This window comes from Hyla sarda, chromosome 3 (genome assembly GCF_029499605.1).
Source record: "Hyla sarda isolate aHylSar1 chromosome 3, aHylSar1.hap1, whole genome shotgun sequence".
Classification (NCBI taxonomy): Eukaryota; Metazoa; Chordata; class Amphibia; order Anura; family Hylidae; genus Hyla; species Hyla sarda.
In genome coordinates this window covers 310,170,262-310,196,042 of record NC_079191.1, presented here as the reverse complement: position 1 = coordinate 310,196,042, position 25,781 = coordinate 310,170,262, and the positions used below count along the sequence as shown (strand labels likewise).

The 25,781-nt window shown below is 42.2% G+C and overlaps 1 protein-coding gene across 4 annotated transcripts in view; it reads left to right on the top strand.

Annotated features, from left to right (window-relative positions):
• IPCEF1 (interaction protein for cytohesin exchange factors 1) overlaps positions 1-25,781 on the top strand; it is a 217,152-nt gene that overhangs the window by 157,513 nt on the left and 33,858 nt on the right. For all 4 annotated transcript variants that reach the window (XM_056567041.1, XM_056567039.1, XM_056567038.1 and 1 more), the window contains one exon: positions 21,278-21,351. In XM_056567041.1, coding sequence (XP_056423016.1) covers positions 21,278-21,351 — 74 coding nt within the window. The remainder of the gene's footprint in view (positions 1-21,277; positions 21,352-25,781) is intronic.

Here is a 25,781-nt window from a genome sequence, read left to right as displayed (position 1 = left end):
TGACATATATGTTGCCTTTCTTTCCTTCAAGGAATGTATAAAATACATTCGCATATTAATACAGGACCATAAAATTTTAGTGTACCTCCATAACCATTTTTATAGAACTGAATATATTACTTTAGGTATTTACATAACAGTTCATGTACTGCTCAGTAGTCCATGTACATTAAAGAGTTCATGGATGTGGCTCAGGGTCCCCTCCTGACTTGTTTGTGCCTATGTAAAGCAAATTGTGAATCTTCTCTACCAAGGAGTGTCTCAGCCGAAGCCGGGCACATTACTTACTAATTTTGGTTGCAGTGAACTGATCTTGACAAGTCTGTCAGGCACAATGCTTGAACGTTTCAATAACCTCTTGCGAGCATCGACATTGGCGGCTGACTTGTGCTCATTGTTGTCTGCAGAGCCTGCACTGCAGCGGGTGCTTGACTGGGACCTCCGGAGCAAGGCGCAACCACCAGTATTCGTTGTGCGGCTGCGCCAAGGGAACTTCCTGCTTTCGTTCCCTTGGTGATGGGATCTGCACTGTTTACTTCACTGGTGTTCACCAAAATGGCCACCTGCTGGAAGGACGTCATCAGCGGTGCATCCTCTTCGTCGCCCCCCCCCCCCCAGCAACAAGGGGGGACCTTTCAAGTTCCACCTCGGACTGGATACAGCGACATGATCTCCATGCCCAGGGGCAGGATGCTGGCTCTGGCAGGAACCTTTGGCGCGCTTCTCGACCATCAAGTTAACCCTTGCAGGTAAAGCAGACATTTTGGCGCGCAACATGGCCTCTGTTCTGATCTTGCACATTGTTAATCCAACTTTTGCAGACTTCTTAACATTAAATGGCACAGTTTTCTTCACCTCCCCCCAACTTTTTGAGCACCACTATAAAAACAAATTTCAATGACAAAGTCCTGTACACTTTTCTGGTGCACACTTTTTCGCAACTGCATGTGATTTCTCTCTTGGACACAATTCAGACTGGGGGGGAAGGACTTGCGGCATAATGCTTATGGCACACACCCGTATCTTGATAACGGTGACTTGACTTGGTGGTTAAGTGGTTAAGGCACACACCCGTATCCTGTTCGTGACGCCAAGATTGTGGTGAGCTATGGTGATGGTGGGACCACGGGGTGTAGTGGTGTAGGTGGATAGGGCAAGATTGTATTAACCACAGGGGCAAGGTGTTATTAACCCCTAATGATCGTGATGCCAGAGTGGTTTTTGGGTATCGGATCCACCCAAACTGTATCTCCGCTATTCCAATAGCTAGGCAGTGAAAATGAGAGTCCACAACCAGGTTATGGTTTAACGGAGGCTTTACTGAGGTCAGATAGGTGTTATTATCTTCACAGCTAGGCCAGAATCCCAGGGAGATGGCCAGGAACACAGAAGGACCTCACAGCTTGGTGGGACCAATTATACTTGTAATAGACTTTAGATAATTGACTTGAGGCTTGACTAGACTGTAAATATTGACAGCAGACAGAGACTTGACTTATTGGAATGACTGTAGATTTGAGGCCTTCCAGGTACTGGACACTAGCACTGAGATCTCTGGTGTTTGCTGGTCTCAGTAAAGTGATGATCGTACAAGAGAGAGAATTGTACTGGCCGCCCCCTTATATAGACGGGGCTGAGCCAAGACCTTTTGGTCAAGCTGCAGGTCATGTGTTAACCTGGTGCCCTCTGGGTAACATGTGATAACATAAACATAACATGTTACATTTCACAGGTCCTTTAGACATTTACTGGAGTCCTCCAAAGGTCCTTTATACTGACTATACATTGACATACTGACTATAATCCTAATACATTAAATAACACTGTAATAACAGCAATGGAGACACTGCAGGGGAGCCTCCAGGTCACAAAGGGACTCAACCTGACAGGGCCTAAGTGTATTGCAGGACCATGTCCTGTACTGGGACATCACATTTACTTACTGAGGGAGAGGAGTCAGCACAGCCAGACTTCAGGCAATACAGGAAGCCGATTTCTCTAGTGTCCAACACCTATCTGCGCTGACTCCACCTCTCCCGTAAGTGTATGACAGTGGGGCAACAGCACCAGCATTGCAACTTACTTCTGGCTGTCAATTCCAGTAGAAGTGTTGGGGGGTGGTTACCACATTCCTATCACTGTGAGATTTCAGCATGTACAGGCTGCCTAAGAGTGACAGGAGTGTGTTGGAAGCAACCCCAGTACTATCACCCCAGCAGACTGTACGGGAGCAGAAATAAATTATGTTGGATGTGGGTGGGATGTCTATAATGGGTGGGCACAATGGGGCCCCATTAACTTCTATTGCCCCGGGGGCCCCATGAGGTGTCAGTCCACCCCTGCTCCACACACCGCTCCTGCATAAAGAGTCGACATGCATACCTCAGTATGTGTTAAAAGAAACATCCATGGTACAATTGAAGTTGCACCTAAGATAAAGGACTGCCCATTCGCAAAATTTTCCAGGTCTGTGAGGGTCCATGTAGTAAAGCCTGACCCCGGATTGGGAAATAAACATTTACAATTACAAACAACTGCTGGAAAATAGTTTAAGAAAAAGAAACCCAAAGGCGCACGGTGAGTATTTGCAGTGTTGGTCTGGCTTGGGAGTTTCCTAGCTAGGAAGGCTGGCTTCTCCCAAAACTAATATTTTACCACTAATACTGTATGTCTCTGGCAGGTCTCCAAAGCCATCTCCTTATATTTGTTTGGGGCTGGGAGTTCAGAGAGTGGTTGTGGACACTTTATATGCTTTGCCAGGGGGATTTGGGGATGCTGAATCTTAGAAATTTTTACCAGGCAGCCCCCTTGACCCAACTTGCTCAGGTTCAAAGAGGTTACCAGGCCCTTCAGTGGGTTTCTATGGAGAATTCAGCTAGATATCCACATTAAACTTATACCTTAGTCTGCACTAAAGTCTAGGCCAAGAATTCTTTGCTCCTCTTTGTTTACTATTTTCTCCTTGTGGGACAGATTATGCAGCAGCTTCCTTCTCCTGTCTTCTCACAAACTGGTGGCCCCTATCTTTTGAGACCTAGGATTTTGTCCCAGGTCTTGCCTAGTCATCCTTCCCATGGTGGATGAATAAGGGATTCTTTAGAATTGGAGACTTTATAGACTGGGAGTCAGTTCCCTTTCTTACTTTCAAACTGTACATAAAAGTCTTGATTTGGAGATCATCAGGTACTATCACATAGCCCACTTACATAAATGGTTTGAAATTCCCATCTATGAACATGGATCGACAGGATCAATTTTAAAATTCTCTATGGGCTCCTTGGGGCTTAATCACTTTATTCCTTGGCTTTAAGGAGAGCTAATGCCTAACCCAGGAAAGTTGGCTAACATATCTAAATGGGAGGAGGACCTAAGACGGACTTAGGAGCTTTCTGATTAAACTTAAATGGCAGAGACCACCACCGAGATGTTGATTAATAGGGCACTGGAAGTGGAAGCTAGTTGGAAGGTAATGCTACGGTGGTACCTAGTTTTGGATCGGCTGTCTAAAATGTCCCCTAAAGGTTTTGTTGTGTTGCTTTTATAAGTGTGGCAATAGGGGCACAAAGTCTTAAACCTGGTGGGAATGTTCGCATATCTGGAGATTCTGGACAAGAATTTACTGCCTAATCTATTCAGTGATAAGAGTCCTCCTGAAAAAGTGCCCATATATTTCTTCTTTTTAGCTGCTTAAGTAGCAATCGCTAGAAGTTGGAAATCAGAGGCTATACCTATCTCTTAAGTAGTCAATAACATTAACTGAATGATGGTCAATGACTGCCTGATTAGCATCATTCAGGATAGCTAGGCCCAGTTTGAGGAGGTGTGGTAGCCTTGGCTGTCTCATATATATCACAATTCACAGAGCAGATATGGAGTCTATCAGCAAAATCTGGTCACAGAATCATAGACTAAAATTAAAATATATGCACGGTTTTCATTTGCTTTGCTATATTTATGTGCATTTTTGCATGCTGTGTTTATTACTAGCTTAGTATATACACACATTGGCTGTCAGCCAGTACCCTAAGTCCCGTTTTGTGAAACATAGTTTTTGTTGCAGCACACATTTGTCCTGTTGCCTCCACATGTATGGCTGCATATATTGTATCTGCTTATTTCATTTGCATTATATGATACACTCTGTATTCATTGCTTTCTTGTCTTTTGCTCTGTAATACTATACTGTAGGACTAATCTACCATACAGGGGCGTACCTAGAGCATTTGGCACCCGGGGCGGACCCTTTGTTTGTCACCCCCCTCACACACACACACACACACGCACCCCCCCTTAATTACACCCCCTCCCTCCCCTCCCCCCAGGAGCGGACTGACAACACTCGGGGCCCCCGGACCAAAAAAAGGCAAGGGCTCCTGCTAGGCTCTGCAGCTCGTCAATCTTCTGCCACACTCCTATTCCACCCAAATCCCACACACAATAAACTAAAATTTATATATATAAGAAACACTTTAAAGTAGATAAATTTCCATGACCAATAATACTGGTATACAAGGAGTAAATATATACCACCACACAATAACTGGATAATACTGCCATACTGTACTGAATAATACCACTATACACAGACCAGTATACTATAAAGGATCTGTATACAATATAAGTGATTATATACAGGACCATATGGCGGTAGATATCAGCTGTACACAGGATGTATATGCCATATAAGTGATTACAGTTACATTTTGGGACTCACAATTACATCTTTTCTGATCAGCAGCGTCCTCTTTCCTTTTCTTCTCCGTCCGGATAAGACCTCCATGTGGATCTCTTAACATCTGCAGGAAAAACATGTCAGACTCTGCATATTTTCAGTGCCCTCCTCTACACAATCTTCCCATCTATAGGCCCACAAACTGTAATAATGCCCTCCTTGGTGTCCTGCACAGTAAAAGGGCAGGTAGGTAGGTAGCCAGGTAACCCCCTCTTTCCCATAGGTATATGCAGAGTTACACCCCCCCCTCTTTCCCATAGGTATATGCAGAGTTACACCCCCCTCTTTCCCATAGGTATATGCAGAGCTACACCCCCCCCACCCCTCTTTCCCATAGGTATATGCAGAGCTACACCCCCCCCCCCTCTTTCCCATAGGTATATTTAGGGCTGGGCGGTATACTGGTTCATACCGAATACCAAATTTTTTGGGCTGCACGATATGGATTTTCCCCCATACCGCAATACCGGTTGAGCCCCTCCCCCTCGGGAATGTATTATCAGCATAGCACAGCGCTGTCCCCACATCGGGGAACTAATCCTATGTGACCCGCCAGCACTGTTCTGCTCCCCCCAATTAATGATCAGCCCAGCGGGGTACTACTCACATATGTCAAGCACTGCCCTCCTCCTCTTTGTTGGGGGCCGCCGGGCGCCGGAACTCTATACTGAACGCCAGTGGTCTCCAACCTGCAGACCTCCAGATGTTGCAAAACTACAACTCCCAGCATTCCCGGACAGCCGGTGATGGAACTCTCTGTACGCCAGTGGTCTCCAACCTGCGGACCTCCAGTTGTTGCAAAACTACAACTCCCAGCATGGCTGTCCGGGCATGCTGGGAGTTGTAGTTTTGCAACAGCTGGAGGTCCGCAGGTTTGAGACCACTGCTGTATGCTGTATACCTATGCCCGGGCTGCAAAAGATACAGAAAATAAACTTAACTCACCCACGTCGGCCGCACGCTGGGGACGGGAACGCCGGACAGCCGTCAGCCGGCTTCTTACATGACAGTGGGCTCAGCCTATCACTGGCAGGGTCGGGGCATCGCTCTGGCCGGTGATAGGCTGACGGCTGTCCGGCGTTCCCGTCCCCAGCGTGCGGCCGACGTGGGTGAGTTAAGTTTATTTTCTGTATCTTTTGCAGCCCGGGCATAGGTATACAGCGTACAGCAGTGGTCTCAAACCTGCGGACCTCCAGCTGTTGAAAAACTACAACTCCCAGCATGCCCGGACAGCCATGCTGGGAGTTGTAGTTTTGCAACAACTGGAGGTCCGCAGGTTGGAGACCACTGGCGTACAGTGAGTTCCATCGCCGGAGGCCCCCAACAAAGAGGAGAAGGGCAGTGCTTGACATATGTGAGTAGTACCCCGCTGGGCTGATCATTAATTGGGGGGAGCAGAATAGCGCTGGCGGGTCACATGATTTTGGTGGGGGGGGAATACCGTTATATACCGTGGAACCGCCGTAAGTTAAAAAAAATACCGTGATACACATATATGGTCATACCGCCCAGCCCTAGGTATACGCAGAGCAGCCCCCCTCTCCCCCCTTCCCTATAGGTAAATGCACAGTACCCCCCCCTCTCCCCTATAGGTAAATGGAGAGCACCCCCCCTCTCCCCCTCCTTCCCTTTAGGTAAATGCAGAGCACCCCCCCTCTCCCCCCCTTCCCTATAGGTAAATGCAGAGCACCCCCCCTCCCTATAGGTAAATGCAGAGCACCCCCCCTCCCCCCTTCCCTATAGGTAAATGCAGAGCACCCCCCCCCCGTCCCTCTAGGTAAATGGAGAGAACCCCCCCCTCTCCCCCCCTTCCCTTTACGTAAATGCAGAGCACCCCCCCTTCCCTATAGGTAAATGCAGAGCACCCCCTCCCTCTCCCCCCTTCCCTATAGGTAAATGCAGAGCACCCCCCCTCTCCCCCCCTTCCCTATAGGTAAATACAGAGCACCCCCCCTCTCCCCCCCCCTCCCCCCTTCCCTATAGGTAAATGCAGAGCACCCCCCCTCTCCCCCCCCCCCCCTTCCCTATAGGTAAATACAGAGCACCCCCCCTCCCCCCTACCCTATAGGTAAATGCAGAGCACCCCCCCTCTCCCCCCTTTCCTATAGGTAAATGCAGAGCACCCCCCCTCTCCCCCCCTTCCCTATAGGTAAATGCAGAGCACCCCCCCCCTCTCTCCCCCTTCCCTATAGGTAAATACAGAGCACCCCCCTCTCCCCCCCCTCCCCCCTTCCCTATAGGTAAATGCAGAGCACCCCCCCTCTCCCCCCCTTCCCTATAGGTAAATACAGAGCACCCCCCCTCTCCCCCCCTCCCCCCTACCCTATAGGTAAATGCAGAGCACCCCCCCTCTACCCCCTTTCCTATAGGTAAATGCAGAGCACCCCCCCTCTCCCCCCCTTCCCTATAGGTAAATGCAGAGCACCCCCCCTCTCCCCCCCCTTCCATATAGGTAAATGCAGAGCACTCCCCCCCCCCCTTCCATATAGGTAAATGCAGAGCACCCCCCCCCCCCCTTCCCTGTAGGTATATGCAAAGAAAAAAAAAAAAGGATGCTCACCTGACGTCCCACGCAGCGATCTCCTCAGCAGCAGGGCCCGCATCTTCTCCCCTCCACAGTACAGGCGCCGATGAGTGACGTCACCGGCGCCTGTACTGCGTGCTGCGTGGGGACGGAGGTCACGTCTCCTCTGTGTAGATGCAGATGCGGCTCACACAGAGGGGACGCCTTCTCCTGTATGTGCGTCTATCGCGCATACAGGAGAATGTAGCGCTGTCTGCTGGGGATCTGGGACGAGTGTCCCGGACCTCAGCAGCGGCGGCAGCGGGTCAGTCCGCCCCTGGCACCCCCCTTGAGAGTGGCACCAGGGGCGGTACGGCCCCCCCCCCCCCCTTGGTACGCCACTGCTACCATATTAGTTAGCTTTTTTCTTTTGCATATATTTGTAGTCCGGTATATGTCCACATACATTGTGACATCTGTTATGCTGTATAATTGGTAGTTCAGTATATGTGTGGATTTACCGTGTGTAACCTGAGGTGGCATTATCATTTGCACCTGAGGCCCATATATAAGTTGCTGCATTGTTTAATAGTACCATACCCCTATGATATCACCCATGAGTGTTGCATAAGATTGTAGCATTCTATCCTGTAGTTTTTATCGGTACCATTTTTGTTTTGATGGGACTTTTCAATTTCTTTTTAGATATTTTTTATGTTATTTGAAGTGACCAAAAATGTGCAAATCTGGTTAGTGCACTATTACGACTTTTGGGGCCCCTCTTTTGATTTTTCCTAGGGCCATGCTAAGCCTAAAACCGGCCCTGCCTGGGTATAAATAGATCATGGGGGAGATCTCTGTAATGCCCCTGATATATTTATACATAGTTATTTGGTCTCCCCTAAGCCTTCTTATTCTAAACTAAATAACCCTAACTCTGATAATCTTTCTGGGTACTGTAGTCCTTCCATTCCCCGTATTACTCTGGTTGCCAGTCTTTGAACCCTCTCCAGCTCCACTATATCTTTCTTGTACACTGATGCCCAGTACTATACACAGTATTCAGTGTGTGATCTGACTAGTGATTTGTACAGCGGTAGAATTATTTCCTTGTCGTGGGCATCTATGCCCAGATTGATGCACCCCATGATTTTATTTGCCTTTGCAGCAGCTGCCCAACACTGGTCACTACAGCTAAATTTACTATTAACATAGACTCCTAAGTCCTTTTTTTTTTCCACATCAGTCGTCCCAAGTGTTCTCCCATTTAATACATAATCCCAGCCCAGATTTTTCTTCCCCATGTGCATTACCTTACATTTATCAGTGTTGAACCTCATCTGCCACTTCCCAGCCCAAACCTCCAACCTATCAAGATCCATTTGTAACAGTGCACTGTCCTCTATAGTGTCTACCGCTTTATAGAGTTTAGTATCATCTGCAAAGATTGCTACTTTACTATTTAACCCCTCTACAAGGTCATTAATAAATATATTAAATAGAACAGGACCCAAGACTGACCCCTGTGGTACCCCACTTGCAACAGTCACCCAATCAGAATAAGTACCATTAATAACCACCCTCTGTTTCCTATCACTGAGTCAGTTACTTACCCACATTTTCCCACAGTCCAAGCATTCTCATTTTTATGCACCAAACTTTTTTTTGGCACCGTATCAAATGCTTTGGAAAAATGATGTGCCGAACTTGAGCGCCAGGAATACAACACACTGTTCTGCGATCCCGGTCTTTGCGACAGATCACCCTGTCACATGAAGATGTATTACTTTACTGAGAGAGTAGTGGTAGCTGCAAATACAGTGAAGAAGTTTACGCATGCATGGGATAGGCAAAAGGCTATTTTTCATATAAGATAATGCAAGAGACTATTGATAGTATTCCGAATATTGGACAGACTAGATGGGCCGAATGGTTCTTATCTGCCATACTACGTGGTCTCTCACAGGAGTGCATAGGACTTTGCGGTCAATCATATTCAATGAGCTATAACTATCATTTTTCAGTCACCATAGCTTTATGAGGGCTTATTTTTTTGTAGGTTTTGTAGGTTGTCATTTTCATTGATACCATTTTAAGCAACATGTACCGTATTTATCGGGGTATACCACGCACCAGCCTATAACACGCACCCTAATTTTACCAAGGATATTTGGGTAAAAAAAGTTTTTTACCCAAATATCCTTGGTAAAATGAGGGTGCGTGTGTGTGCATGTGTATACCCCGATACACTGTTTCTGACCCCGTAGAAGCCCCCAGGAAAGGCAGGGGGAGAGAGGCCGTCGCTGCCGGCTTCTCTGCCCTGCCTTTCCTGGGGTCTAGAGCCCTGCTGACGCCGCTTCTCTCCCCCTGCTATCGGCGCCGCTGCCCCTTCTCTCCCCCTGGCTATCGGTGCCGCTGGGCAGAGAAGCCGGCAGCAACAGCAGGTCTCTGCACCTGCAAAAGCCACTGCAGTTCATTGATTTAAAGAGCCCGCATTAAATCATTGAACTGCAATGGCTTATCGGCGTATAACACGCAGATAGACTTTAGGCTAAAAATTTTTGCCTAAAAAATGCGTGTTATACGCCAATAAGTAACTTATGAAATATCTTTTACTAAAGGAGAGTGTAAAAAAAAAAAAATGCAAATCCACCAGGATTTTTTTGTGTTCACAATGCAGCATAAAAATTATGTTACCTTTACTCTACAGGTCAGTATGATTTTGACTTGAGCAAATATACTTATATTTTTTATGTTTTACTACTTTCACATTCATACACAATATGTAAAAAAAAAAAAAAAAGACATTTTTTTAACTGTGTAAATAAGTCACTTATTTACTATTTACACGGATTGAAAAAATATGTTGTTTTTTTCACATACTTTGTACACAGACCAACACTTTCCCATAAACTTACACAGAGCACATCAATGTTAAAAAAAAGGATGCAATTTTTATGCAATTTTGCAGACACATTTTTACAAAAGAAATTTACCTGAAAATACTTAGCCTTAGGCCTTATTCACACACTGCTAATTTTGGTCAGTATTTTGCATGAGTGTTCCAAAGACAAAATAAGGATCAGATCCTAAACACAAGGGAAGTATACAGAAATATATATTGTGTTTTTATTTGCAGAAACCAGTCCAGATTTTGGCTATAGAATATTGAACAAATCTGCAGTGTGAGAATTAGGGCTTAGTAGCTCATATTATTGATTCTACGGGGGCTACATCCAGAATATGACATAGATGTAAATTATTTGGGGTTAATTGTACACTGTATGACGTTAAAACACTGGTATCCACCAGCACATAGATAGCAACATCAGATCTATTAGGTGCTCAGCTTGAAAATAGAAGTCAGTTCACATTACAGCACTCACCTCTATGGATACTTCATTTCAGGTATATAACTAGCCATAAATTATTGTGGGGACACACCACCCTCCTTGCAGCCTACAGCTGTTTTGCATTACTTACGCATTGTTAAGGCTTGGCCCATGCATGAGAAATGCAAAACGGCCAAAGACTGATAACAGGGTGGTTCATTCTTTGCAATGTTTTATGGCTTGTTGTATAACCGAAACAAAGGATTTGTGATTGCTGAAGGATTGCATCTTTTGTTCTGGGTCAAGAGGAGAGAAATGTTTATACAATTTTTTTTTTTGGGAGCATTTTATTGTTTGGCCGAGGCAGCAGAAAGACCAGGGACTAAATTGGGAATGAATTGGAACACCCATTGCAAGCCACATCTTCACGTCCCAAACCATTGAGCTCATAAATGCTTCATTGGCTAAAATGCCATATTTACCTCAGACGCACAGCAAAATATTAAGAGCACTTTCCTAGAAGAGTGGGAGCTGTTTTAGTTGCATAAGTTGGCCCAACTAAATATTAATGACCATGGTTTGGTACAGGAACTCTAACAATATCATATAGATGTGATGGTCAGGTGTCCACATACAGTCGTGGCCGTAAATGTTGGCACCCCTGAAATTTTTCTAGAAAATGAAGAATTTCTCACAGAAAAGGATTGCAGTAACACATGTTTTGCTATACGGATGGAACTAAACTTATGTTATGTTACACCAAACTCCAAAAATGGGCTGGACAATATTGGCACCCTTTCAAAATTGTGGAAAAATAAGATTGTTTCAAGCATGTAATGCTCCTTTAAACTCACCTGGGGCAAGTAACAGGTATAGGCAATATAAAATTCATACCTGAAAGCAGATAAAAAGGAGAGAAGTTCACTTAGTCTTTGCATTGTGTGTCTATGTGTGCCACACTAAGCATGGACAACAGAAAGAGGAGAAGAGAACCGTCTGAGGACTTGAGAACCAAAATTGTGGAACAATATCAACAATCTCAAGGTTACAAGTCCATCTCCAGAGATCTAGATTTGCCTTTGTCCACAGTGCGCAACATTATCGGATGGTGGATAAGCAGCTCCAAACAGGTTCCAAAGATATCAAAGCTGTCCTGCAGGCTCAGGGAGCATCAGTGTCAGCGCGAACTATCTGTTGACACTTAAATGAAATGAAACGCTATGGCAGGAGACCCAGGAGGACCCCACTGCTGACACAGAGACATAAAAAGACAAGACTACATTTTGCCAAAATGAACTTGAGTAAGCCAAAATCCTTCTGGGAAAATGTCTTGTGGACAGATGAGACCAAGATAGAGCTTTTTGGTAAAGCACATCATTCTACTGTTTACTGAAAATGGAATGAGGCCTACAAAGAAAATAACACAGTACCTACAGTGAAATATGGTGGAGGTACAATGATGTTTTGGGGTTGTTTTGCTGCCTCTCCCACTGGGTGCCTTGAATGTGTGCAAGGCATCATGAAATCTGAGGATTACCAACGGATTTTGGGTCACACTGTACAGCCGAGTGTCAGAAAGCTGGATTTGCATCCAAGATCTTGGGTCTTCCAGCAGGACAATGACCCCAAACATACGTCAAAAAGCACCCAGAAATGGATTGTAACAAAGCGCTGGAGAGTTCTAAAGTGGCCAGCAATGAGTCCAGATCTAAATCCCATTGAACACCTGTGGAGAGATGTTAAAATTGCTGTTGGGAAAAAAGGCGCCCTTCCAATAAGAGAGATTTGGAGCAGCTTGCAAAGGAAGAGTGGTCCAACATTCCTGCTGAGAGGAGTAAGAAGCGTATTGATATTTATAGGAAGCTACTGATCTCGGTATTTTTTTCCAAAGGGTGTGCAACCAAATATTAAGTTAAGGGTGCCAATAATTTTTTCCAGCACATTTTTGGAGTTTGGTGTGACATTATGTCCAATTTGCTTTTTTTCCTCCCTTTTCTGGTTTAGTTCAAATACAGACAAAGGAAATATGTGTATAGCAAAACATGTGCTACTGCAATCCTTTTCTGTGAGAAATACTTTATTTTCTAGAAAAATTTCAGGGGTGCCAACATTTACGGCCATCACTGTACTTGTTGGATGCTTTTGCTGTTTTCATCAAGTGAAAAGATCTTTATAGTTTATGCAAGATAGATGCACAGATTCGACTTTTAGTCTATTGACATAGCAAGAAGCCTGTCACATAGAAACCTTTATACAGTGCACTGAAGTTCTACATCTTACTTAAAATGCAGTATCTGTATATATGCTGTTTTGATACAGTTGTCTTTTCTATAAAGCTTCACATTTTAGAAAGCCAAATTTGTTTTCATCAGCAACAACCTCTCAGTGGCGTCTGTGTCTTCAATTTGTACAAGTCATGAAAATGCCTTCAGCAAAGCTCTTAAGACTATATGGAAAAAGTGATAATCATAGAAGTGCAGGCAGTTGATCACAGAAGTGGAAGAAAGAAAAACATTCAATGATGCAAAATGCCACAAGAACCCATGACATTTTGTTGCTAAGTAACTGACATAAAGCATTGCATTATGTTAAAGGCAAAATCTAAATTCTGGATCACTGGATTATAGACTATTGTCATTTCACATATCAGATTTTCTATTTCTGCACATTTTTGAGTTGTTAAATGTCCAATGAACATTAAAAAATGTGTCATATTTAAATCAATTTACATGCTTGATTCAGTTTTGTTTTTGTTTTTTTTTACAAGTTTCTTGTCCGTTAGTCATTCAGTTAAAATTAAAGGGAAACTTTAGCAGACACATTATTCTCACCAACCTCAATTGCACCTAAATTATAAGGTCTTGTCCACACTGCTGTCTGAAGCAGGCGGTTCCAAAATCATTGGGGGCAGGACTGCGCACATTGCCATCTCTATAGATGGCAATGCAGTCTGAGGCTGTTCAAGCTTTGGGCAGACATCTGTTCCACCGACCAGAATTTTGCTGCGTAACTTCCACAATTTTCCCAGGGCAGCAAAATTAAATTGAAAATAATGAGACACTGTTGCGAGCATTAGGGGCATTTATAAGAGCATTCTGAAGAGATCTTGTGAACGACACATACCCTATGGGAATAAATGTGTTAGAAATGGGAGAAAACCACTGTGGTTAACCAGACAGCCATGAATGTGATAAATTATAAAAGAAAAGCATTCATACTACTGAAACATGGTAGTGGGGAGAAACTAAATAAGAATAAATAATCTGGGTGTAATGGTGGAGGAAGATGAGGAAAAGGCCAATCTACTAAATGCCTTTTTTGCTGTACAGAGCAAAATCCAATGTCAGATGACATGAGAAGGGATTATGTAAATTCTCAAGCAAATCTTACCTGTCTAACCCAACAAAAAGTGGTGCTGCCTTATTAACATTAAAACAGACTAGTCACTGGGCTCAGATGGCATGCATTTTTTACAGGAATTAAGAACTAGATAGACCTTTATTTCTTATATTTAAAGAATCTATAATGTCAGGGATTGTTTTACAGGACAGGCGCTTAATAAATGTGGTGCCAATATTAAAAAAGGGGTTTAAAATTTTAACCCCTTAACCACCTTGGACTTATATTTACGTCCGTGGCCGGCTCCCGTAATGTGAAGCGCGCTCAGAAGCTCAGTGTGCTTCGTATCTGCTGGGTCCCGGTTGCTATCAGCAACCGGGACCTGCAGCTAATACCGGACATCGCCGATCAAAGGAGAACAGGAGAACTCAATGCCGGTTTGCTCAGCAGAGCTGTTCGGGACTGCCGCAGTGAAATCACGGCATCCCAAACAGCTGAGATGACAGCGGGAGGCGCCTTACCTCGCTACACGCTGTCCGATCATCGTTTGATTGCTCTAAGCTTGAGATCCAGGCTGTGCAGATTACACTGATCAATGCTATGCTATGGCAAAAAAGTGAATAAATGTGATTTAACCCCTTCCTAAATAAAAGTTTGAATCACCCCCCTTTTCCCATAAAAAATAACTAAATATGTAAACAAAAATAAAAATAAACATATGTGGTATCACCACGTGCATAAATGTCCAAACTATAAAAATATAATGTTAATTAAACAGCACAGTCAATGGCGTACACATAAAAAAATTCCTAAATTGCGTCTTTTTGGTCACTTTTAGAGATGAGCGAAGTTACAGTAATTCAATTCATCACGAACTTCTTGGCTCAGCAGTTGTTGACTTTAGCCTGCATAAATTAGCTCAGCTTTCAGGTGCTCCGGTGGGCTGGAAAAGGTGGATACAGTCCTAGGAGACTCTCTACTAGGACTGTATCCACCTTTTCCAGCCCACCGGAGCACCTGAAAGCTGAACTAATTTATGCAGGCTAAAAAGTTATCAAAAAAGTCTGATCAAAACAATCATGGTACCAATAAAAACTTCAGATCACAGCGCAACAAATGGGCCCTCATACCAACCCGTGTAAGGAAATTAAAAAAGTTATAGGGGTCAGAAGATGACAATTTAAATTTTGGTGCATGTAGTTATAATTTTTTTTAAAGTAGTGAAATAAAGAAAAACCTATATAAATTGGGTATCATTGTAACCGCATGGACCTACAGAATAAATATATAGTGTAATTTTTTACCGAAAAGTTACAAAATGGCGTTTTTTTCCAATTTGCCTCACAAATATTTTTTTCTGGGTTTGTGTAAATTATGTGGTGAAATGATTGATGTAATTACAAAGTACAATTTGTGGCGCAAAAAATAAGCCCTCATATGATTCTGTAGGTGCAAAATTTAAAGAATTAGGATTTTTAGAAGATTATGAGATGAAAACAAAAGTGCAAAAACGGAAAAACCCATAGTCCTTAAGGGGTTAAAAGGGTTTTCTGAGATATGTTATTCTGGAGTAGCTTGATGGCTGTGGATGTTGTATAGCTGGACTTCTCTAAGGCATTTCCTACTGTGCCACACAAAAGGTTAGTAAAATCAGGGTGCTGGGACTAGGGGAGAATATATCTAAATGGCAGAGGGTGGGTATCAATGGAATTTCCTCTGGTTGGGTGACAGTTACAAGTGGAGTAACACAGAGGTCAGTACTGGGTCCACTTATTTCCAATATGTTTATTAATGAACTTGTAGAGAATTGCAGAGTGGAATTTCAGAATTTGTAGATGACACTAAACTGGGTAAGGTGATCACCACAGAGGAGGATAATATAATATTACAGAGGGATCTGGGGAAGCTGGAGGCTTGGACAGAAAAATCTATATATATAAAACTCAACGTGTGTGTGTGTGTGTGTATGTGTGTATGTTCCAGCATCACGTCCAAACGGCTAAAGATATTAACATGAAACTTGGCACACATGTTACTTATATGTCAACAACAAACATAGGATAGGTGATTTATCCCTTACTCACCCCCATTTGCCAGGGGTGGGGTTTATGTTTAAAGTCCCATACAAGTCAATGGTAAATATATGTTACTGCATAACTTCCAAACGGCTTGAGAAATTTCGATAATACTTGGTCACATGTTACTTATATGTCCACTAAAAATATAGGATAGTTAATTTAACCCTTAACTACCCCCATTTGTGAGGGTCAGGGTTTTTGTGTAAAGTCCCATGCAAATCAATGGGAAATGTATGTTCCCAGATAACTTCGGTACGGCTGGAGATATTTCAATAACTGGTACACATATTACTGGTCGGTATAGGAGGTTGACATAGGAAGACGCGATAGGAGGACCGGGATAGGAGGTCGGGATAGGAGGACGGGATTGGAGGTGGGGATAGGAGGTCTGGATAGGAGCTCGAGATAGGAGGAGGGGATAGGAGGTCGGGATAGGAGGATGAGATAGGAGGACGGGATAGAAGGTTGAGATAGGAGGACGGGATAGGAGGTTGAGATAGGAGGACGGGATAGGATGATGGGATAGGAGGACGGGATAGGACGACGGGATAGGAGGATGGTATAGATGGACTGGATAGGAGGACAAGATAGGAGGACGGGAAAGGAGGTCGAGATATGAGGAAGGGAAAGGAGGACGGGAAAGGAGGATGGGAAAGAAGGACGGGAAAGGAGGACGGGATAGGAGGACGGGAAAGGAGGTCAAGATAGGAGGACGGGAAAGGAGGTCGAGATAGGAGGACGGGATAGGAGGACGGGAAAGGAGGTCAAGATAGGAGGATGGGAAAGGAGGTCGAGATATGAGGACGGGAAAGGAGGCCGAGATAGGAGGCCGGGATAGGAGGTCGGGATAGGATGACGAGATAGGAGGTCGGGATATGACAACAATATATGAGGACGGGATATGAAGTCACTGAACATAATTATATCAACTGGGAAAGACTAAGGAAATCCTGAAAACATGACCTGTTGAGGGTACTTGTGGGCCACGCTTGGTAAACACTAATTTAAAAGAAAAGAGGTTTCATTATCATCATCACAGAGATTCTTCACTACAAGTTCAATGAGACTATAAAACTCTCTCCTACATGATTTTGTGATGCCTGACTCAATAAACTATAATATTATAAGATATGGATACTAGATTTATGTGGATAGAATGTTGATCCAGAAATTTATTCTGATTACCATATTGGAGTTGAGAAGGAATTTTTCCTCTGTTATTGGGCCATTGGCATCAGCTTCATAAGGGTATTTGCCTTCTTCTGGATCAACACAGTAGGGACACAATAGAGATATAGGTTGAACTTGATGGACTTTTTGTTCAACCATATAAACTATGTAACTATCATTCTTATAATACTTTAGTCTTGTTTTGATACAAGTGCACAACACACCAGCCCCAGGACACAAACAGTGTTCTGATGCTTTTCTCTAATGCTTATTGCGATATGGCAAAGGGCTAAAAAAAAAAAAAAAAATTCTACTTGTATGCAAATGACTGCTATTTAGTCACTAGTAGACCCAGACCGGTGGCTCCAGTCACGCTAGCTAACCTTTCAAACCTCCCCCGATACATTTAAGAACCTGACAGATTTTCTTAAAGAGCCATTCTGAACAATCTAAGCTGTATATCAAACACTGGGGTAGGAACTAATTCAGTTTATTGTACACTCATTGCATTCTCACAGTCTTTGTTTTCTTTTGGTCCCTCTTGTAACGACAATACAGAATAGAGCTGTTTTTTCTAGTTGAATGAAAGTATTTTGTTTTGGGTGGGAGGCAGACAAGAAGCCTTTATATTAAATTGTACTATTAATTTATGCAAAATCATTTAAGAAATGTTCAGAGAAATGTTGCTGTGTTGTCAGATGCTGTAGGTAGAACTTGTTGGGGGTTGTTAAGGGGTCCAGTTTAGGGATGTTTAAGCTGGTATTTGCATCATAGTTCTTGTTATCCTGAGGCAGATGTGTGTCCTGGTTTGTCATAGAATGAAGATTAGGAGTATGTGATACTGTTGGGCAGTTAAGACCTATTGTGTATGGAATATTCTTCTGTCCTATGTGTGAGAAATGGATGCTAAGCATGAAGTAACACAATCCTGGGAAGGGACTTCAGAGAAATTAACAGGGACACAATGCACTTGTTATAAATGTTATATTTTGTAGAAGATTCCTTCAGAAATGTTAAACAGTGCCACCTTGAATGCATTGTAACTGTTAAAGGGGTAGTCCAGGGAATTTTTTCATAAATAAATATGCTTTGGAAGGGGAGAAAACTATACTCACCTTCCCAGATTCCCGGCTACTGAAGTGCTAAGTAAATTAAAGCTGTTTAAGCTAAGTTTGGTATGCAATTGTCTGGGATCTTAAAACATCATAGTCACCACCACTGCACTTCACTATGTACACAATTGTGGGTAAACACCTCTGACCAACAGGCTCCACGGACCCAAATAACACATGCGTAAACTCAGTAGATCATGGTGTTCAGGCTGCAGACAGGTTAATGAAGCATAATGTCCATAACGATGTTTGGATAATTTTCCTTCACATATTTATTCAACAATCTTTATGATATATTCATGTATGCAAAGTATTAAGACATATGAGTGCCAATATTAACTGTGCAAGATGTAAAAACAACATACCTCGCTCAGAGGGAGAGAGACACGAGAACAAACCTGCCGTGCTACGTTTCAGGGGCACGCCCCTTTAGTCATGTGCACAGGCTTGAAACATAAGTGGGTTTAAGAATGGTAGCGGCTGGACTCAGTTTAGTCGTTAACTCTTTACGCACTGCGCATACCTGCTATCACACTCAAATCCACTATTACAATAGACCTTGAAATTTCAGTTTTCATTCAGCCCTTTCGGTTCCAAAGATTCTAGCTCTACAATCCAAAATGTTTCCCTTTTCAGCAAATTCTTTCTATTAACATCCACATTACTGTTCACCTTCACCTTCTCGATCACTTGCCATCTTAAATCAGAAGCTACATGTCGGTGTTCTTTGAAAAGTCTGGCCACTGTTTTCTCACAGTATGAAAAAAAAATGCTGGTGTTACCCAAAATGTTTTCATTTTCACAAGGGAAAATAGGAAAAATTTGTAACCCCATTTCTTCTGAGTATATAAATACCCCATATGTGGATGTAAATTGCTCTACGGGCGAACTACAATTCTCAGAAGAGAAGGAGTGCCATTGGGCTTTTGGAGAGAAAATTTGTCCGGTATTGAAGGCGACGTGTGTTTACAAAGCCACCATAGTGCCAGAACAAGGAACCTCCCCCACATGTGACCCCAAATAGAAACTACACCCCTGATGGAATGTCATAAGGGGTACAGTGAGCATTTACCCAGGGGAGACTGCAGGGGGGGGTGTAGGTGTATACCAGGCTATGTAAAACATTTTAACAAGTGTTTTATTTTGGTAGGGTAAGTGTCTCTTCTGTGCCCCAGAGAGATCCTAAAGAACCATGTGTAGTGGTAGCACTATCCCTTGCCTTGCAATGGTGGAGAGAATATTGTTCTTGGCAGCAATTTTAATGTAGGTACCTTCTTCTTGAAGCTGGTTGCCCATAAGGTGTTGACATAATATGCAGTGTCACTTTTTGGGTGCCATTGGGAGGCAGCAGAGTCAGCAAAAGCACGGCATTGCTAGAAATGCAGAGAAGTGACTTCACTGTCCTTCTATGCTGGAAAAGTGTCAGAACAGGGAAGAAGGGTAACAAGGACTGCTAAGGTTGCGCCTGGTCAGTGCGGAGGAAGATTGCCAATAGCAAAGGGGAATTATGAAAGATTGGGCCAAAGGGAGTCAGAAGACTTATTTACTTTGGTGTCATGGCACTATGGAGAAAAAGAGGCAGCGCTTCCCATGGGAAAGCCAATGTTCATTGAGAAAAGGATGTGCCATCCCAAAACGCTTGGCTTAATAAATGATGTTGGCTTAATAAAAGAACCTACTGCACAATACTACAACTGGATTGTCATTCATCACTGCAGACTGCGCCTTGAACCCCCGGTATTTTATCTATAGCGCTACTATCCCTGCATTTGCCTTGGTGTCATGTAAGCATATGCCTACAGCTTGTTTGGTCTGTGAGCCAAGTCTGCGAGAATGAGAAATCCCCTGTGGGAGGACAGATCCCTAGTTCAACAGAAATCAAAAAGTCTTCTAGGCGTCAATTGCTTAGAAGAAACCACAATTTATTTGTTTGGTTAACAGACCTTGTGGTAAAGTCCATGAAAAAGGTAAAAGGTGGCTCCTTGTTTATAGAAGGATGGTTAGCTGTTGGATCTTGTTACTGCCTAGAGCCTGCAATCTCTAGAAACCTCTTAGTTAGAGCTAGGCTGTCTAGAACCATCTTATAGAAAGACTCTCTGAAGGCGTATTCTACACTAAAGCCATTACCCCCCCCCCCCCCCAAGAACCTGATGTTAAAGAGTAATTTTAAGAAAAGTCTTGTATTTTAAAGTTCCAAAAAAGAAGATTGTTATATGTTTGTTTGTTTTTCAATCATCAAGCCTCTCTCTCTCTAAAGGAGAAGCAATAAAAAGAAACATGAGTCTGCACCATGTTCCAAGTGGGGGGGGGGGGGGGGGGAGGATATCTATTCCACTTTTTACTGCATGTAGGAGTTGGATGAAAGTCCACCACTCCAAGTTTCCATGACAGTTATAACAAGAATAATCTTAAAAATGTCCCTCAAATGAAACAAAATTCCTCCAATGAGAAATTATTTTCTGCTCTTTTTTCTAACCTATTGAATGACTCTATTGACTTCTGGATCACTTGCACTGTTTTTCTGCACTGTTTTTCCCTTCACTTTTAAATTTTTGGGGGTACGTTCACACATACAGGATCCTGCACAGATTTGATGCGCAGGATTTGTAACTGCAGATTAAAAACGGTGTTCAGTCATTGAGTTTACATTGAAATCTATAGCAGAAAATCAGGCTCATCAAATCTGCACAGGATCATGTACGTGTGAACGTACCCTAACTAAGTCTGTCTAGTTACCCCCAGCCTATGTTATTTGATTTTGTGCTGCCTCTTCAATTTAATCATAAGATAAAATGTTTTCCTTTTAGGTATAGCAAGAGTATGTTACACAATATACTGGTGCTTTATACATATGGTATGGTATTGGGTAAATAGTTGAGCAGTTTTTTGGACATTTTATAATTATTTCATTATATGTTGACAATGAAACTAAATAAAACGCAAATACATTTACCTTATGTCAACAAGTGATATAATACCATTGCTATAATAGCTGAAATTCTATATTACAGGCAGAAAAAGCTGAAGGTTTCATCAATCTTCCTGAGTTCATTGTGAATCCAGCCATTGAATGCAAGAAAAAATAGTGAGTTGAGAAACATTTTGTACATATTTTTATGTATTTGCCTGGTAATCTGAAATATCATTGTAAAGAACAAAATGTGCACTGCCAGTATTCAAGTATCACTGTTTTTCCTCCTCTAAGTTTTTAATATAAGTTTAAGATTTTTTAGAAGTAGAAAAACAAATAACTGTAATCATACTGATCTGCAGAATAAAGATAACATGTCAATTTTACTGTAAAGTGAAGGTTGCAAAAAACTAAATCCCTGAAAAGTTTCAACCCACAAATATATTTTTTTTTCCTGATTCGAAGTACATTTCATTGGTAAATAGGTGTCTTTAAAAGCAATCCTCATGTGGCTCTGCATGAAGAAAAAATAACAGTCATAGCTCTTAGAAGATTAGTAGTTTACAAACATGGTAAAAATCGCTAACTGGGAAGGGGTTAAATGCTCTTCCAATTGAATATTCTAATATTGAATGCTAAAAAGATACAACTGGGTACAATAACTGTAGATTTTCTCCTTGTTTTTTTTACTAGAGACCAGATTTCTTTTCCTATAGACAATTCTTTTATTCCAAATTATTTATTAAAGTGAAAATGACAGCAGGGTCACCTGCACTAACATAGATAAACAGGTAGATAAAGTGGGTGACCCTGTTTCGAATGCTTCTGACCCTGCTGTCAGTTTCGCTTTAAAGAAAGACGTTGGGAATTTTTTTCTTTTTGTTTATAAAGTGCAGCATAGGCTATTGTTCTCATGGATGTCTCCCTTACTTAGCCATAACAGCTATTCATAAGAACTCCTGACAGCAGGATGAGCCACAATCAACTCTTCTGGTCACAGTAGGGCTCTTTGGATATTCAAATTTGTCAATTTTTAACATATATAAATTTTTTATATTTGCCCTTTAGATATTTTTTCCCATTCCATTTTCCACTTAAAGGGGTACTCCAGTGAAAACCTTTTTTCTTTTAAATCAACTGGTGGCAGAAAGTTAAACATATTTGTAAATTACTTCTATTGAAAAATCTTAATCCTTCCTGTACTTATTAGCTGCTGACTGAATTCCTACAGAGGAAATTCCTTTCTTTTTGGAATACTGATGACATCACGAGCACAGTGCTCTCTGCTGACATCTCTGTCCATTTTAGCAACCATGCATAGCAGATGTATGCTAAGGGCAGCAGGGTGGCTCAGTGGTTAACACTGCTGCCTTGCAGTGCTGGGGACTTGGGTTCAAATCCCACTAAGGACAACAATAAATAAAGCATTATTATTATAATAACGTCAACAGAGAGAACTGTGCTCGTGATGACATTAGAGAGCATTCCAAAAAGAAAAGAATTTCCTCTGTAGTATTCAGCAGCTAATAAGTACAGAAAGGATTAAGATTTTTTTTATAGAAGTAATTTACAAATATGTTTAACTTTCTGCCACCAGTTGATTTAAAAGAAAAAAAGGTTTTCACCGGAGTACCCCTTTAATGGTATTATCCAACATATGGTGACTTTAGTACTTACCTGCCAGACAGTAATGGATATGCTTAGGAAGGATTTATGCTTGTCTTGAGGTTAACCTCTTAAGCACGCAGGGCATCACACCGGGTCGATCCCGGCTGCTATTCATAGCTGGGACCCTGGGCTAACAGCACGCGGCACCGATCGTTGTGCCGCGCGCTACTAACCCTCCAGACCCGGCGATCAAAATTGATTGCCGCGCTGAAAATGAAAGTAAACGCTTCCTGGCAGCTCAATCGGGCTGATCGGGACTATCGCGATAAAATCGCAATGTTCCGATCAGCTAGGATGCGAGCGGAGGTCCCCTTACCTGGCTCCGTCTCGTCCGATCTGGGTTTGATTGCTCCAAGCCTGAGCTACAGGCTTGAGCAATCAAGCCCCTATCTCACTGATCCATGCAAAGCTATGGCTTTGCAGGGATCAGTATAAGAGATCAGTATGTGTAGTGTTCTAGCCACTTATGGGAGCTATAACACTGCAAAAAAAAAAGTGAAAAAAAAAAAAAGTTAAAAGGTCATTTAATCCCTTCCCTAATAAAAGTTTGAATCACCCCCCTTTTCCCATAAAAAAAAACCTGTGTAAATAAAAATAAACATATGTGGTATCGCTGCGTGCATAAATGTCCGAACTATAAAAATATATCCGCGCAAAAAAATTCCAAACTCCAAAATAGCGTATTTTTGGTCACTTTTTATATCAAAAATTTTTTAAAAAGCGATCAAAAAGTCCGATCAATGCAAAAATGGTACAGATAAAAACTTCAGAACAGGGCGCAAAAAATGAGCGGAAAAATAAAGTTATAGGGGTCAGAAGATGACAATTTTAAACGTATAATTTTTCCTGCATGTAGTTATGATCTTTTTCCTAAGTACGACAATATCCAACCTATATAAGTAGGGTATCATTTTTACCATACGGACCTACAGAAGATAAGGTGTTATTTTTTCCGAAAAATGCACTGCGTAGAAACGGAAGCCCCCAAAAGTTACAAAATGAAATTTTTTCTTCAATTTTGTTGCACAATGAATTTTTTTTCCGTTTTGCCGTGGATTTTTTGGTAAAATGACTAATGTCACTGCAAAGTAGAATTGGTGGTGCAAAAAATAAGCCATCATATAGAATTTTATGTGCAAAATTTAACGCGTTATGATTTTTAGCAGGTGATGAGGAAAAAATGAAAATGCAAAAACGGAAAAACGCTAAGTCTTTAAGGGGTTAAAGGGGTACTCCAGTGGAAAAAATTTATTTTAATTAGCTGGTGCCAGAAAGTTAAACAGATTTGTAAATTATATTCGTGAAGAGAAATGAAAATATCGGCACTCACCAGTGTGGCTGCAGGGTCTTCTTTATTGAGACATACTCACATGCGGGGTACAGAAGAGAGGGGAGTGGGGGGACAAGTGGTGGCGACAGAGCTCTAGTTTCGCACTCTTGGTGTGCTTCGTCCGGCCATAAATTATTTGTAAATTACTTCTACTAAAAAAATCTTAATCCTTCCAGAAAAGGAATTCAAAAAGAAAAGAATTTACTCTGTAGTATACAGCTGTTAATAAGTAATTTATTAGCAGCTGTATACTACAGAGGAAATTCTTTTCTTTTTGAATTCCTTTTCTGTCTGACCACAGTGCTCTCTGCTGACACCTCTGTCCATGTCAGGAACTGTCCAGAGCAGGAGAGGTTTGTTATGGGGATTTTCTCCTGCTCTGGACAGTTCCTGGCATGGACAGAGGTGTCAGTAGAGAGCACTGTGGACAGACAGAAAATAAATCCAAAAAGAAAAGAATTTCCTCTGTAGTATACAGCTGCTAATAAGTACTAAAAGGATTTTAAAAAAATGTATAGAAGTAATTTACAAATCTGTTTAACTTTCTGTAGCCAGTTGACTTAAAAATACCATTAAAAAAAATGTTTTCCACCGGAGTACTCCTTTAAATGTCTGTGTTGAGAGTCCACCATAATGCTTCTGCTTTCTTGTTGTGAAATGGCCATTTCCTGTTGGAGTTCCCTCCCTACAACTACAAGTCCCAGGATCCCTTGTTTGTAAGTGCGAGGTCACTTTTCTCCCTCCCACACATCAGTCACCCCGCCTATTGCATCACAGCTGAACTTCCTTCCATGTGTGCTGTACTTGAAATTACAATTCCATGCAGCCCTGTAGAGAATGATCTCCCTCCCACCCAGCAGTCGCTTCACCCATTGAAGCACAAGCAAGCTCCCTTTCAACACCTGACTAATGATGTAATGTATTGGGCCACACTGCAACCTTGAAAAAGCCAGATACAACACTTACTTTGTATGCTGCTAAAAATGAACATTGGGGCAAAGATCACATAAAAATTGTGAGACCAGCCACAAACACAGGTACAGACACTATATATTATGAACTACACTAAATTTACAGCTACAGTCGCACAGTCAAATAAAATAAAAAAACAAATCCTAGAGTACCCCTTTAAACTTTTCAGCCAGTATGTTGAATATAGGGACCTTTTGTGCTTTTCACCAGGAAATCTTTGCTTTATTTATGTGCTAAATCCTTTTGATTTTCTCTACTTATACATATAATTGCATTAGAAAAACTGGAAAATTGGTTGGAAATATTTGTTTATCTATAATTATCTTTCCGTCTTTATCTGAGGTCTCATACTGCATTGCTGTCTGTTAAAAGACACATTGCTAAATTCTGAATTTAACCTAAGTCATAAATAGATATTTATCTAAATGAATATTTCAAGATATTGGGCCTCATATACTAAGTGTCAGGTTTTTACCATTGGGAAAAGTTGGGAACATTTTCTGACCAGCTTTTTCTAGGTGGATATTTCCAGCCATTTATCCACAGAATTTTCTGTGAATTCAATAGTAAATCTGTCAGGTTGGGAAACTGTGCCCCTTTTTGGGCCAGCAATGCCCCCTTTGTGATAGACCAC